This window comes from Geospiza fortis, unplaced genomic scaffold, assembly GCF_000277835.1.
Source record: "Geospiza fortis unplaced genomic scaffold, GeoFor_1.0 scaffold41, whole genome shotgun sequence".
Taxonomy (NCBI): domain Eukaryota; kingdom Metazoa; phylum Chordata; class Aves; order Passeriformes; family Thraupidae; genus Geospiza; species Geospiza fortis.
The window spans coordinates 9,974,887-9,991,280 of record NW_005054299.1 but is presented as its reverse complement, the minus strand read 5'-3'; the positions used below and the strand labels follow the sequence as shown (position 1 = coordinate 9,991,280).

The 16,394-nt window shown below is 37.0% G+C and overlaps 1 protein-coding gene across 2 annotated transcripts in view; it reads left to right on the top strand.

The window, feature by feature from the left end:
* BABAM2 (BRISC and BRCA1 A complex member 2) overlaps nt 1-16,394 on the top strand; it is a 156,833-nt gene that overhangs the window by 38,518 nt on the left and 101,921 nt on the right. For both annotated transcript variants that reach the window (XM_031059243.1, XM_031059247.1), the window contains 2 exons: nt 7,847-8,041; nt 11,790-11,864. In XM_031059243.1, the coding sequence (XP_030915103.1) occupies nt 7,847-8,041; nt 11,790-11,864 (270 nt within the window). The remainder of the gene's footprint in view (nt 1-7,846; nt 8,042-11,789; nt 11,865-16,394) is intronic.

Sequence of the window (16,394 nt, the reverse complement as noted above, 5' to 3'; positions counted from 1 at the left end):
TGTAGTAACCTTAGGAAGCTGAGTTTACTCCTTTTTTGAGTGAATGGTACTTGAGCGTCAGTTTTGCACTTATTCCAGGTGAATGCAGAAGAGTGTTCTCCATGTGTCAGATTTGCTGGGATCTGTTATAGAACTTCTTTGAGTATTGCATCATTTATCAAGAAGCACACTGTGCAGCCAGTGGAAGAAAAAAGGGAAAATAATTTCATGCATGATACAAGATGCTCTTCTGAAATCAGAATTAATTTCTTATTATGTTGTTTTCCTGCTCTGTATTTTCTTGCTAATTCAAGGCTCTCAGGTAGATGGGATTTCAACTAAGTGTTTATGAGCTATTCTAATTCCTGTATCCAGTTTTCACAGCCTCTTGCCAAAAATAAAAATTAAAATAAATACTGACAATCCCAAGCTTTGCTTTGTCCAAACGTTTTTATCTGATATTCACGGCAGCAGAGCACACAAGGTCTTTAAATTCTTTGGTTGTATTTGCAATGACAGAATTGCTCCAGAGTTGAACTGTTTTTATGAAATGTTAAGTTTTGATGTTTGCTTGGGCCCAAAAATGATCATTTCAAGAAGATCACTCCAGAAAGTTGTTCCAGTGGTGCTTTGGGGGAGAGGGATATGAAGAACCTGTGAAAACAAGATGACAAGTAGATGGCATGTAGGTTTACAGTGATTGATTTGAAGCTGCAGCCTGTAGGATGTTTAAGTGCTGGCTGCTAAGATACTGAAGCCTTTGAAGTTGTTATAACACTCCAGCCCTGCAAATACTGTGAAAAATATCTGTTGATAGAAAGATGTGAGCATATGGTAGATAATTATCCTGTGCCTTTTTCTGTGAGCAATTTCCCTGTGGTGGCCTATGCAGAGTAGAGCAAAGACTGAAACCAGATATGCCAGTTTCTAGGCTAATGCTGTAACCACTGGACCAGTATCTCCTCTGTATTTGTGTGGAGGATAAGTGCTGATATGACACTGTGATCTTTCTCATTTTGGGTAAAAAGTTATATTGGTACTGATTTTAAGCCACTGTAGGATGCAAGTTGTGTGCATGTGGTGTGCAGAGATATAAACAAAATGCAAATCTGTACTTAACATTATTCTTTATGATAATTCTGGATGAAAGATGCTATAGAAATGCATTACCACTGTTACGGACTTGGGAGGTTTTGTTTACTGACATTTTCTCATGAAAGTTAATTTCTTGCTTAGAAATATAGAAGTACACTAACTTAAAATAAGATCTTGCTGTTATTTCCTGTAGTATAGCCAGGAAAAACAGTTGCAATCTGTCTTCTTTAAAATCACATTCCTGGAAGATATTCTGGCAACCTGGGTATTTAAACACATTTCAAAGAAAAACAACTTCAAATCAATTAGAAATTGTTACCGTATTTCATTTCTGATAGCGTAGAATTATGGTTTGCTGCAGACATTGGTTGCAGTTATGAAATAAGCAATAACCTGTCAAGGAGGCTATGAATTAGCAGCTTTATCGAACATGAGGCCCATTGTACTGTGAAAAAAAATGGGGAATAGGTAATCATGGCCACTGAGTACTTTGCATAGGTTCTTGATTAGCTTTTTTGGAAGGATAAAGGAGAGACTACAAAGCACAGAGTGTTCCAGAACAAAATTTAAATGTGGTTTCTTTGCCAGAAGTTGAATAGTATGGAATCTTTGGAAAGCTAAACTCTGCATGTCTTTGCTAATAGGGCTGAGAAGTTACTTTGTTGGGGGTTTTTCACTTACCTCACCTGTAAGATCTCACTGGAACTGATAGTGTCAGGCTGCAAATTTTCCTTGTCTCGTTTGGAAATCCAGTTGGTGTCGTTGCTACTCATTTAAATGAGTTACTGTTGAAATGGCTTAAATTGCACTCTGTGGGTGGCCTTATAACAGCTCTACTCTGCCTTTTATACCAACTTCAAGTGAATTCATTTTCTCAACTCTGGTCATGTCTGAATGTCAAGAAAACCTTTCCCTATCAAACTGTTCGCTTACTATGCAGCCAACTTCTGTCAGCAGACAGGATCAGGAGCCAGGGAATTCACAAATTGAATGTGCAGCCCGACAGAATCTCTGGGGTTATGCTTCTTAGTGAAAATCAATGCTCCTTGGTGAGATTGTTTAACTTAATATCTGGCAGATTGTCAGAAGAGATCTCCTGAATCACTTGGATTTCTCCAGTGTAGACACAGTTTAATGGATGCCTATGGTCTGTTAATCTCTATAATAATTGAATAATATTTTCCCATTCCTGTTGCCATACAACGTGAGCTAGAGATTTGGTGAATATACATGCTATTGGTTAATCAAAGGTCTAGATAACTGTTTTCTGAAAGACCTTGTCCTGAAACTTTGTTCTATAATGCAGAAAGTCAGCCAGGAAAACTTCTGCATTGAAGGAGCATTTAACTTATGTTGAATTGCTTACTTATGGATAGGTAAATATTATTGGCCATCTTCTGTATGACAGTAGCTACAACTGTGTGGGCAATGATGCTTCTGGAGTCTAGTCTCTATCAGATGGAAGTTCTCATTCCATTACTTTTTCTGCAGGCCATTTTGAATTTATTCCTGCAGATGATTTTTCATTCATTGCCTAACTGGAAAAATGGGGTTTACCCGGTTGTCACAGATGACATTAGCAGACTTTCATGTCCACAAGAATATACAGTCATCTTTGGATGCTACTAAACCTCCTACTAAATCTTCTGTACTTCTTAAGATGAGGCAATAATTGATCTTTTTAGAAGATGGAAGTTGCACAAGTTGGAATATGGCAAAACCAAAAAAAAAAAAAAGCACTGAAATTTAAAACTTGAAAGGTTTAAATTAAAATCTGATGCATGAAGTTGCTCATAGTGTTAGTGGAGATCATGTCTAGACACATGCAAGCTTTGTCTAGACAGAAGAGAATTGTTTATTTGAGCCTCCATCTGTGTGCTCAGAAATGACAGGTAAGTCCTTCAATGATACACTGAAAAAACGATAACATTAATGATGGTCCTAACCAATGTGAGTTGTGCGTGTAGGCCATCATGTGAGATCAGCATGAATGCAGAGCTAGTTGCAGATGCAGTTTGGGTTGATTCATCCTGGTATATTGTCCTATAGTGGGCCACTTTCAGTCGAACTGGCTAACTATTGAGTAACTTAGGGAGTTTGCACTGCAGAGTTCATGTAAAGATATCTATTGGCAAACAAGACAAGGGATTGTATCCAAGTCTGGATTTCTTTATTTTAAATGCATTAATGATTGTTCTGTTAAATTTTATTAACTCTCTGGAAAGCCTGCAGAAATCTTATTTCAAATTAGACAGGATTTATTGAGTGAAATATGTAACTCAGTCTGTCAATACCCCAGTCACTGTGATAATTTTTCTCTACAAAATCCATTTTATTCACAATTTTATAGGAAATTCAGGAGAGAAAAACCCCATCTTCTCAGCATGCATGTGATTTTGGTAAAATGATAATGTACAGATTTGTGAGCAAGGCAGAAGATTTTGATATAAGCCACAGAAAGCAACAAGTCTTTTTCTATATAATTGTCTTGTTATTTCTGTATTCTTCTTGGCTTCAGTGATCTGTGTTCTTATTCCCAGGATTTTTTTAAAGTTGCAACAACTAAACCTCATAAACTTGAAGTTGCATCAGATTTTAATACTTATACAAGATCTGAGTTTTCAAGCAGAACTTGAAGCCATGAAACACAAACACCAGGAGCTCTGGCCTTCTAGTGTTTTAAATCTTCTTAACTACAATCTCTTAAAAAGCTGGATTCGTTCAGCTGGGACGCAGCCTTCAGGCAAACAGTCAGACAATGAGGCATACAGGTTACTACTGTCTTTGCTCCAAGTTTAAGATTTTGATGATTTCCAAAGTCTAATAGTGATAACAATACTGCATCACTAAATAAAATCTTATTTAGAAGGTCCTTTCCCTCTAAAGAAAAAGGTTAACTTACTGTTGCAGGGACACTACTCTCATCAACTAAAGTGACAAATGGTGTGTCCTCAGAAGACTTTGCCTGATGCTGAAATTGTAGCAATGTAGACACTCTGAAAGGGATAAACTTGACAAATCAAATTCTGCCTTAGATTTTAACAATGTATTTTACAGGTAGTTACTTAATTTATCTTTGATTTCAAAAACGGAAGGAAGATTAAAGAAGGTGCTGTTTGAAACTGAGAACAATATAGCACATATTTTGACATCCTGTTGAAATTGGATTAAAGTTGTTTAAAAGTATTTTCAGGTGAATGAACCTAGTGCTTAGGGCAAATAAGTTACACTAAGATATGTAAAAAGAAATTTCGTACATAAATATGGCATTATATTTGGTAGTGTTTGTGTTAAAATTTATGAGTTTAGATCTTGTGGAAAGTACAGCCCTTCTGCAAAGTTAACAAAATGGATGGAAATGTAGTGGCCAAATGCCAAATAACATGCACTACATTAATGTAATTCTAAGGCTAAAAACGTTTTATTTAAATCAGAACTTGTGTATCAGAAAATTTGTGTAGCCCTTGTATGTTTCTTCTTTCATCAGTGAGAATCCATTACAATTCATGTATGTGAGTAGTGAGTAGTTCTTCAGGTGGTTTGTTTTTATAACCAGTTTGTACTCTGAAATTTGAGTTGCTTAATAAGAGGTATTTAGTAAGGATCCTACAGTCAAATCATTAATTTTAATTCCTGTAACTTTAAGACAATACAGAATAAACACTATTTTGATGCAGTGTTCTTGAATTCTTTGAAAAGAGCACTCCTTTAGCTCTGTGCTGCACAAATGACAATGGATTTCCTCTTGCTCTTTTTTTGTTCTGTAGTGTAATGTTATTTAAAAAACAAAAGGTTCAGTTGCATTTAGGTCAGTTATTAAAATACTGTTGGTCATTTCCTTTGACAGAACATTTCTATTGTGTTGTACCAATGTCATTAGGAGGAAAGGTTATTCCCACTTGTCTGGCTGATATCAATACATACTGGCATATTACATCCTCTGGCTTTCTGGAAATGTTTTATTTGAGCAGCAGCTTGGGAACAGGAAATTTAAGGTTATAGGCAGTCTGGTTTCAGGCTGCATGGTAGAAAATGTGTTTCCTAGAAGATGCTGTCTACCTGACAGATTTTCTCTAGTATTTTGTAGAATTGGATACGCTTAAATAGATTCAAGTTGCAAACAAATTTTTACCAGCTGTAGGTAGCAGACAAGGTAGAACAAGGTTTTCAGTCACTCTGTAGTATTTGAGGAACTTATATGAACTGCATTAGAGTATCACCAATTGACCAATTCTTCTGGAATAGAGTTTACGTTTTAAGGTTTTACTATGATAATATTACCATTTTGTAAGTGTTCCTACTGTCTAGAAGGAGGAGAAAACGGTACTTTTACATCAAGCCGTGATCAAATGTGAAATCTGTGACACTGGAGTAACTTTTAAAGGCAGAGGTTCAAGAATGCAGAGCAGCCCTTTTGACCAGAATCAGAGTGAGCAGGAAAATAGGAATACAGTTCAATCCTGTAGCAGTTCATGTGTGTAAAACACAGCAATACATACTTCCTGTTGCTTTCACTGACAAATTTGACTTGTATATTTCAAGTGATGATGCTGAAAATGACAAATTCATTTTGGTAAGACCTTAAAATATATTACTTAAGTGGGAAAAAAGTATAAAATTGTGGAAAGAGAAACACTTGAAATATTGAGCCATCATACACATATACTGAAGTCTTTATAAAACTATTCCATAGGGACATATCCAAAGTAATCAGAAATAATAAAAGTTATAAGCCTTTTTAATGGAAATAGCCATCTTAGTTAGAGATCAGGCTACAAGTAAATTTCATTGTAGAGCTGAAGCGTGGTGCCTGATGAGTAACTGATTAAACTTTCTATCTGCCTTTGCAGGGTATCAGGGGTATCAGAAGATAAAATTTATACACAAACTCATTTGTTTCTTTTCAGGCCAGAGCTCTGGAGTCTCACCTTGCTAAGATCCTTGCTAAGATCCTTGAGCTTTTTGTGAACCTCTTAATAAAGCTAAAACTAGCTGAGGTTGGAAGGAGCCTTTAGATAGAGATCATTAGCCCAGCTGCTCTGCCTGGGCAGGATCAGACAGATGAGGCTGTCCAGGTCCTTGTCCAATCAGGTTTTGAGTATCTCTAAGGACAGAGACTCAAAAACTTCTCTGTGGAACTCATTCACTTGTGTTTATTACTTGTATTTATTACTTTTGGTGTTACACAAAATATGAATTTGTTTATGAAATATCTGCAACTTAAAAGAAGAAGTAACATGGCATCTAACTATACTGAATACAAATATGGATAAGTAATTTTATGAAGCGACTGTATTACTACATCACTTAGTTGTAAAATATAGATACCTGTGCTAGTTCTGAGTTTCTTAATGTCAACTGTACAATTCATGCAATTTAAAATTCTGTTGCAGCTAGTTAATTGTCAAATGTCTGTGTGATATACAGCCTTCTTGTACCTAAATGGGCCCTCAAGAGAGCTGAAAGGGGAGCTTTTATAAGAGCATGGAGTGGTGGGAGAAAGGGTAATGGCTTTAAATTGAAATAGGGCAAATTAAAATTAGATATAAAGAAGAAATTATTTACTGAGGGTGGTGAGGCATTGGAACAGGTTGCACAGAGAAGCTGTTGATACCCCATCCTTGGAAGTATCAAAGGCCAGGTTAGAAGGTGCTTTGAGCACCCTGGTCTAGTGGGAGGTGTCCCTCCCCTGAACTATATGATCTCTAAGAGCCCTCCCCAAACCATTCCATGATTCTATGAAATGCAGATTGATTTTACTTATACTCAAAGCTCACCAAAAGCCACATGATTGTGTTAACATGCTCTGAGGTGGTATCAATAAAACTCCTTGAAGATCCAAGTGCAAAGCATATGAGTACCTAAGTACTTTCAATCAGTGCTCTTTCATGTCCTAACAGCATGGAATACAGGGTGAGAGTCCCCCTTTGCCTTTCACATAGGTCCTTTTTTGGTCAGCTAGATGTAGGCATGTAACATTGGTCACATTAGGTATGGTTTGTAACACCAAATACTTCCTGAATAAAACTTAACTGTGCATAGAAGACTGATCTAAGCCAATTATAGGAGTGGTAACATCACTGCTGTGCTACTGACAGTTATCTTAACTGTATTATCATTTTTATTTCTGTTAGCTATTTGTTGAAATACAGTGAACCTGTAATAAAAATTTCTGCCAGCATATTAAAGAGACTTCTGTATATGGATGACATTTGTGTCAAGGGGATGAGTCAAGGTAATTCAAGTGAAGAGGCGGTTAAGGTGAAATAAATCACAAGGTTGAGGCAAGAGAAGAGAACCCATTTGCTCTACCACTGGTAATGTAGCCACTGTTTGAGATAATGAAGCAGAGCAGTTTCTGTGGTTGGTGTTAATTTGCCCTATTCACTTGGTTGACTGCCTTTGGAATCCATTACTGTGCAAGGTTGTACTTGTGTGTTGCATATCAGTTTTAATTTAATTCAAACTTTTCCAGTTCTCAGATGCAATGGTACAATTTTAGGAAAGAATAGAATGGTCATTTGGACCCACATAAGCCTGGTACTAACCCTTTTATCAGTTTTATGGTAGGTCTCCTATTTGTCAATAAGCTTCTGCTGTTCTACCTGGCTGTCTTCCAAAGCATGGTAGAGTCTTTGTATTTGATTATTGTAGTTAACTTTGTCATAAAGGTTCCACATGCATACGTGCCTCTGGTATCAGTATGGAAGGGGGATTGCTTGTCTTTTATTGGTGTCAACAATTTTGGGTTTTGTTCTTTTCTAATCAACAGAATTTAGCTTCCTGGAATCCTTCAAATCCAGAATGCCTGCTGCTTGTTGTGAAAGAGCTTGTGCAGCAGTATCATCAATTTCAGTGCAGCCGATTACGGGAGAGTTCTCGTCTCATGTTTGAGTATCAGACTTTACTTGAAGAGCCCCAGTATGGAGAAAACATGGAAATCTATGCTGGCAAAAAAAACAACTGGGTAAGCTCTTATTACATCTAAGATGCTTTTAACAAATACAACTCTTGCTTGGGAAAACGTAAGTTCTTTCTGTGGGTCTCCATGCTTGCTGTTTCTGATGGAGAAAACTATTTGACTTCAGCTCATTTTCTATATTCCTTGTTTGGGATGTTGCTGTATTCCATTACGTTGGTTGAACCAGATTTCCAGGTGAGAACTGGCTTTGAACCTGATGTTCATTTGTCTGGGTTATAAGTGAAAACGTTGAAACTGTTGAAAAGCCTGTGCTGTGTTTAGAGGGCACAGTACAACATCAGTGTGGAAGTTTGAGTTCACTTTGAAGATTTGAGAGGCAGAATAACAGTGTTGGTATGACAGCCTGCTATGGGGTAGGAAGTATTAGGGTGTGTTTCCACATTATGGTTGAGTTGCTTCAATTGGTAGCTGCAGCTGCCAGTATCTCTCTTGCACTTGTCTGAGCTGAGATGTTGCGGGAGAGGAGAGGAAAAACTAACCCAACTAATTTTCTGCAAGAGGAGGCAAGATGGGCTAGAGCAGTGACTTTGTAGGGCCATGCTTTCATAGGACAGTCAGACATTAAACTGGCTTATCTGCTTCCTGAAGTTATATCCCATGTTCCCACATGGGAGATGTACCATTCTGCATGGAAGCACTCTGTGTATAGATCTCTAAGATGTGGCCATTGGCAATGAAGGCATTTTGGTTACTGTGTGAATTGACATTTTTTGAAAATTGATCTCTGCCACAGAGTAAGCGCTGCAAAAATCAGGTTTTTTCTGCTGGTAATATATTTTTCTTGGTAAGTTTGGAGTAAGAGATGTCAGGAATATCTAATGGTGTTTATGAAGGACTTGTTTCCCCCTTGCTTTCAGAAATAGCATACTTTTAAGATAAACTGGCCTTCAGAAGCTGTATCTTCTGAAACCGGTGCAGTCTGAAAATTGATGAAAATTCAGTACTCCTATTATCAAGGCTAGACTTCAACTTTTTATCACTTCAATCATCTTTAAGTTACAGGTGATTCAAGGATGTTTACAGCTCACGCATTCATCTGTTTGGTTTTTTTTCTTTAGGCAAGTCATTTAGGCTTTTTTTATTTGAACCCAGATTTAATTTTCTTCATCAAAGAAATTCAGACCTCTTTAGTGTTTATAGATCACAATATTTGATTGAAATAAACTTAGTCACAGATGTTATTGTCCATAGCTTGCATCCCAAACAACTTGCTATAGCTCTAAATTTCATAGACTGGTTTATTGAAGTGCAGAAGACTTTCTGAACTGTACTGAAATTTTATCGAGCCTTTTCTCTGTCTTTGGTAACTGAATAAAGAACTTTCTTTTCTTTAAATGCTTTTTAAATTAAAAACATTCCAATAAAATAAATGTTAAATACATCTTGAGTCAAATCCTTTTCATATTGCAGAGCTATAGATTTTTCTATAGCATGTGCTTTTTTCCAAGTCTTTATTCTCTGTCAAGAAGACTCTTGAGAGTTTTGAAGATTCTGCGAGCTTGGTATATGTGACAGAGGCTTGTTTACTAGTGTCCTAACACAAAACTGTGAAACTACCTTATGTAGTTCTCTTTACTGTCCTTTGCAACTTCTTGTTTTGTTAGCCTCAAGGATCAGCTAAATAGGACTGTTTTTCCAGAAAGCAGGAGGTAAATGGCCTTTTATCTTCTCAAGTCATTGAAATTCATGTTGCTGCTCTCTCTCAGGAAACAATAGTAGTTCAGCAGATTTCTGAAATAATCAAGTATGAGCCTTGCACAGTGTTATGAAAGCAATCATCTTAGGTGCATGAATTAAAAATACTTTGAAGAGAATGCCTGAATTCAACACGCTGACCCAGAATGGAACAGAAATTTGCTCTTATACATTTGTTCCACTACCTCCAGTGCAAGTTTCCAAGATATGTTACAAATCAACAAACTATTATCTAGCTTAGTAGCTTCTTGTTGGAAGAATACCAGCAGATGCAGGAGCCCATTAAATACCCAATCCCTCAGGGCTGGGGCCAGAAATTCATCTGTCTTCACTTGATGCCTGTATCCAGCTGGTTTGGGCAGGGGAGATGAGCACCATGGACAGGGGCTGCTCCCTGTCCAGCCAGAACATCTTTGGAAGTATTAGTTTGCAAAATAATCTTGATGGAATGATATGAAAGATCTAGACTTTTTTGAGTAACTGATGATCAGAGCAGCATTGATCAGAGGTCATTCATATGCTCAGTGGCCACCCCAGTTCATCAGACTTGGTATTACACCAAAAATAATTTTCTGGATTTTATGGCAAATGTTGTATGGCATTTTTTGAAAGTCCAGAGGAGAAACATTATCTGTAATATCCATTTCACTCTGGATAAGAAGTGAGGACCCTGACCATCATCACAGCAGTCTTTATGTTAAATGTGTGCATGAAGTTCTTGGTTTTTCTGCATACATCAGTAATACAGCATCAGGAAGTTGGTACCTCTCCTCACAAGAGGTGTAATCAGGAAAGGTTTCACAGCTGGACTTTAGTGTACGCTCACTTTTTGTTGCATAGTGTTTCTGTGAGTAATTACTTTGCCTATTTTGTGTGACTACCAGTGACAAATTTTAAGGGCAATTCTTAGCTAGCTGGCATAAGGGTGAATTACAGTCCAGTGTCACACAAATCCTTTTGGCAAATGATACAACTGGAAAGGTGCCATTAGGAACATTTCAGTTCCATTCCAGATCTTCTTTTTTCTTGTTTAGTGACTTAAAGGTAGAATGAGGTATCTGTAGTTCATGCTTGGTAGATTACTCAGAACCAGATTGGCACTGACAAATTGGTTAGCTTGTCTCAAATTATCCCAGTTTTTGTAATTAATTGCCTAAAATCAATGTTTAGCACTTTACTTACTGCTAATTCAATATACCTAACAAATATAGCTGCTATGTGGCTACTATACTGAACTAAAAAAATAGAGATAACAAAAAATTAACATGGAGGAAATCAGGCAAGCATTTGTTTTTAAAAAACAGCTAACTTCATTGCTTTATAACCAGGTGGACAAAGTCTGGTTTTAAGGAAGTGTATGAAACAGGGAGGAAATCCTTTCCATTTCCTTCACATACCCTTTATACGTAAAAAAGAGCAATGTGTATGGGACGCTTGGCAAATTTTCAGTAAACGGTTGTCTAGGTGTTTAGAGTTACATAATTCTGAAGACAAATTATTTAAAATCTTCTACTTGAACTCTTTTCCTCTAACTTTATTCAGATGACACTTTTGATATGTGCTCACCTTTCAAAACACAAATTCTTTTACATATATCTGCAGTTTTTTGTAAAGATGCCTCTGTTTTATCTATACGTTCTTATCAATTTGTCATGTTTTTAGCTTTGCTTTCAGACTCTTTGCAGGTCTTGCCAGACCTTTGTCCGGAAATGAGTACAGCCAAGATACATCTATATTTAGGGTGTAACAAAATATAGTCTGATTTTTTGTCATGCACATTGTTTTAATCTACTTTTTGCTGTTGACTTACTGGCAATGAGGGTTAATGTTTTTTGAGGTGTTTTTTCATATGACACCTGTGAAATCTGTAATTTTTTTTTTCGTCTCCAGTACTTCTATTCAGCAATTTTGTTTTAAATCTCAACCCTTCTCTTTGGTATGAGCTCTTACACGTTTTTCTGGATAGCACTTAATCTTCAGAATGTTTGTGGTTCTCTTTTAGCTACCAGGTCTCATTAGTGTTACCTTTTTTCCACAGACCGGAGAATTCTCGGCTCGCTTCCTCTTGAAGTTGCCTGTTGATTTCAGCAATATTCCTACATACCTTCTTAAGGTAAAATAACTGTCTAAGTTGACAGTATTTGTGAGAGAGTATGAATTATTCCAATCTCCTTAGTAATTATTTTGACTTTCCTGCCTTCCTGCTCTCCAAGAATTTGAAAGTTCACCATTTCTAAATCTAATTGAATCACATTGTTGGAAGGTGATGTTGGACATGCTGTTGTTTTGTGTGCTACTTTAGTGGCATCTTTTATATGAGTCTGTGGAATTTCATGACATGTCAGTGTTGGAATTTTTAATGAACAGTCTCAATTTTACCAATAGTCTTGATAGTAGAAGCAGAAAAGCAAACTAAATATACCATTTCTTAACAGGGAATGAAAGCAAATTCTGGTTACTTGAACTGAAAGCTTCAGTGATTACTTCGTTGTTCACAATGAACAGAAATTTAACCTGATACTTTTGAAAGTCATACTGTAGAGTATTTTTGCAAATTGGGATGAAAAAGCATTTATTTCTTTGCTAAGAGGAGAAATAAAACCAGGAAAAGCAATTTGTGACAAACTGCCACCATGGAAGAATTTGAAATGAGTGTTTTTACAGCACGGGGACAGTCTCTCTTTGGAGGAGCTACTGTGGAAGCCCATCATAAGGTCAATGTTACTATATTTAGAGAATGCAGTGAGAGCTGGTTTTTCTGTCTATCATGACTGTCAGAATGAAGTGTCAGAACTTCCACTGCAGACAAGGTTTGAGTCAGTTGATGTTGCCACCACTCATCTTTCCTTTAAACTGTGTGTCTGCCTTCTTTTAAATATTTGGAAATAGGAATAGCTACTTAATCTTTAAAAACTAATGTGTTGAGAGGAAATTGTCAGTGTGGATTCCATTACCTCCTCTTCGTCTTATTGTTAGAACTGTCTTCAACTATTGTTAAATCACAGTTGCAAGTGTGAGTCTTCAGTGTTTCACCAAGATGCCTCAAGCTACAAACCATGAAAGTAAAGGCAGGCACAACTGTAATCTTGACTGAAATTTTTGGTTGCAGTTTGAGATTGGAACCCTATGATCTTTCTAGCTTCTGTAGTTTTTATGTTTGAGTAAGGAGCTGCTTCTTGAGAGCATGCAGATACTTTCAGTAGCAGTTCTTCTCCCAGCTGCTGTCTTCAGTTGGGTTTTTCTTCTCACTTGATGGGAATGTTTCTGATCAGATGTAAGAGGGTTGGCTACAGCCTTTTCTGGAAGGTTGGTGTTAAGTAGGACACAGCAACAGTTCACCTAGACTGCAAGCTAGGTGTGATTTGCTTCGGAAAGACTCTGGAAAAAAGAAGACTGAGAACGTATAATGTGAACTGTGCTGTCTGCTCCTGCCAGAACTCACAAGTGCTGTGTTTCTCAGCATCAATTTTAAATAAGTCAAGACAATTTCAGGACAAGTGCAGGAATATGTTGAATAGCTTCAGTTGCAGGGCTGTCTTGCACCTTTGTGTTCAGTTTCTGGGAAGCCTTGCAGGCTGGAAGGTGGCATATGACTTATGTACCGGTCATCATGTAGGAACACCATGATAGAACCTGCAGTTGTTTCTGAAGAGTAATGTTTTAATGCATGACAGCATATTCCTCCTTACTGTAATTCCCAATCACGTTCACTAAATATCTTCTCTAGACAAGGTTCATATACTGTGGATAAATCATTAGTGCTCCACAAGTCTCCTCCTGGAGCTTTGTTCATTCTGAGTACTGAGTGATTCATTAGTCTGAAGGAAAGCATGTGTTTATTTTGCATGCATATGTAATGTGAGGTGAAGAGACACACAGAGCAGGTAGCAGAATCAAAGTTTCCCAGTCTGCCTTTATTTTGATATTTCAGAAGTCTTAATGTCTTAGCTTTGGGGTTTTAAAATTAATGTGGTTTTGTATGTTATAGCCTGGATTTTTACAGCAGCGGATCCTTCTTGATGGGCAATGTACTTGTGAAGTCCATCGTTTTCTCAATCAGGCTTCTACAGTGCAAGCTGGCAAGTTAACTATCTGTAGTAGGAAAGTGACATGTAGTCTGGCTGAGTAGCCACAGGAGAAGAAATACTGTTTTATTCCAGAAGTATTTATTGACAGTAGAAAAATGGTTTGATTTAGGCTCCAGCATAGGTTATGACAGAGTGTGCTTTGTAGCAGGCAGGATCTTATATACCCCGTGCTGCCTTTAGCTTCCTGTATGTACTCTGAGCTAGATGAATGTCATCTCTTGTGACAGCAAAATAGACAACATGAAAGGAGGTAGAATCAGGACTACTCTGTTATGATATAAATAATTGCACTCTGACTACTCCAAATTAGTAAAGGAGCTATTAAACAAAAAAGAGATTTTTTTTAAGCTGTCCATGTCTTTTTTTTTTTTGGATGAGATTTTTGACATAAATAGACCTCTAATATATTGCAATAAAATAGTTTATTTTCATCATGGCTGCCAGTTATGCTGGTTTCAATGCTACCTGCTGCCTGCTGGATTATGGTACATGATTGATCGAGCTTTTATTGATGCAGTGGAAATAATTGTTAATATATTACCCTGAAAGGTGGAAGAGCAATCAGCAATTGAAGGCTGTTAGTGTATTAACAGCTTAATGTTTTACTGCAGAATTTAATGTGTTCGAAATATGTTCTAATCTGTAGCCAATTGTATAGTGTGCAGTAGCTTCTCTGTCATGATTTGCAAAGTTCAAACCTGTTGTGCTTTCTCTGACTTTTTTTTTTACGTTTAACATGTGTTAACTTGGTTTTTTTATGTTTTACTTGTGTTAAAATCTGGTGAAATATTAAAGACCATTATTTTTGCCTAATCAATCACTCCTAGTATCCCAGTGATTTCTGATGCTCTTCTGAAGTTTTTATGGATGTCAGTAGGTAATCACACTACAGGCATGACAGTAAAACTTTGTATCATAAGCCAGTACTCAGGTTTGATGATGTAAGCTGTGAGATCAGTATGCAGTGTTACAAAATCTGTGGGGTTGTTGAGAATACACTCTGGAATCATAAGATGTTACTCTGTCAACTTCATACTGATTGTAGTGAGAGTACTTTTCCTATAAAGAATAAAAGTTTGGAGGTATAGCATAAGTTGGATTGTTACAGACTGGAGAGGCAAATTTGCCAGGTTATTTCAAAAGTATTTGTGGCACTAAATTTAAAATTGGGTTCCAATGTGTGTACATTTAAAGTAAAATATATATTTGAAAGACTGAGGATAGTTTAAAGGGCAATGCAGAGTACACTGTTTCTTCCTTTGAATTCTAAAATTGTAGCAAAATTTGTTCAGTTATTCTAGTAAAATTTCTTCAGATTTTATTTAGTTGGAAACATAATACCTGTTATAATGCCTGCAGCAGATAAATCTCTCTTCATAACTTCTCTTGCCATATTCCTTTACATTTGAAAGAAAAAGCATCATTGTGTATTTTCTATGCTAAAGAGCTGTTCTAAACGAAATGTTGGCTTACACTTAAAAAGCACATTCATTATTTTTTCTTTTAGAAAGCTATACTTTAATGCAAAGGTTTTAATTGAATGTGGACCTTTGTATCCACTTTCAAATGGTTTTCTTATGCAAATCCAGTTGATATAAGTGAAAACTTTGTGTTGAAACAGCCGCAGAATCAAGCTGATGGCTCAAACTACTGCAAAGTTTATTGTGATAAATATTTCATTAAGGTTCTCTTATTTGAAAAGAATGAGGCTTTGGCTCAAGAAAATCCTTGTATACTTTTCCTTTGCTTTTTTTTGCAGTTGGATTTTTAATCAGCATGTTCGTTTTGAATTAAATTATTTTTGTTAGTTGTAGTATTTTTCATTTTCTCCACAATATTTTATAAAGGGAGGTATTCACCGTATATACTCGCTTTGGGAGTCAGACTCTAGTTTGCATTTTTACCTCATTACAGATACTGTGTATGCCACAGTAATAAAATAGGTAATAGGCTCAACATCTAAAATACCTCTTTCAAATTTTCATAGAATTTTTTTAGGTTAGAAAAGACTTTTAAGATCATGAAGTCGAACTGTTAACCCAGCACTGCCAAGTCCACGATAACCCGATGCCCATCCCTAAGTGCCCCATCTACACATCAAATGAACATTTCCAGAGGTGGTGACTCCACCACTTCTCTGGGCAGCCAGTTCCAGTGCCTGATCACTCTTTCTGTGAAGAAATTTTTCCTGATATCAAATCTAAACCTCCACTGGTGCAACTTGAGGCCATTTCCTCCTTCTCCTGTTACTTTTACCTGGGAAAAGAGGCTGGGCCCCACCTCATTACAACCTCCTTTCAGGTGTTTGTAGAGAGAGATAAGGGCCCTCCTTGAGCCTCTAATTGTCCAGCCTAAACAACCCCAGATGACTTGTCCATCATCACAAGCCTTGTGGTCCATTGGTCTTCTCTGGGCACGTTCCAACACCTCAATGTCCTTCTTGTAGTGGGAGGTCCAGAGCTGGACACAGCACCTGAGGTGTGGCCTCACCAGTGCTCAGTACAAGGGCATGGTCACTGCCTTGGCCACACTATTGCTGATACAAGCCAGGATGC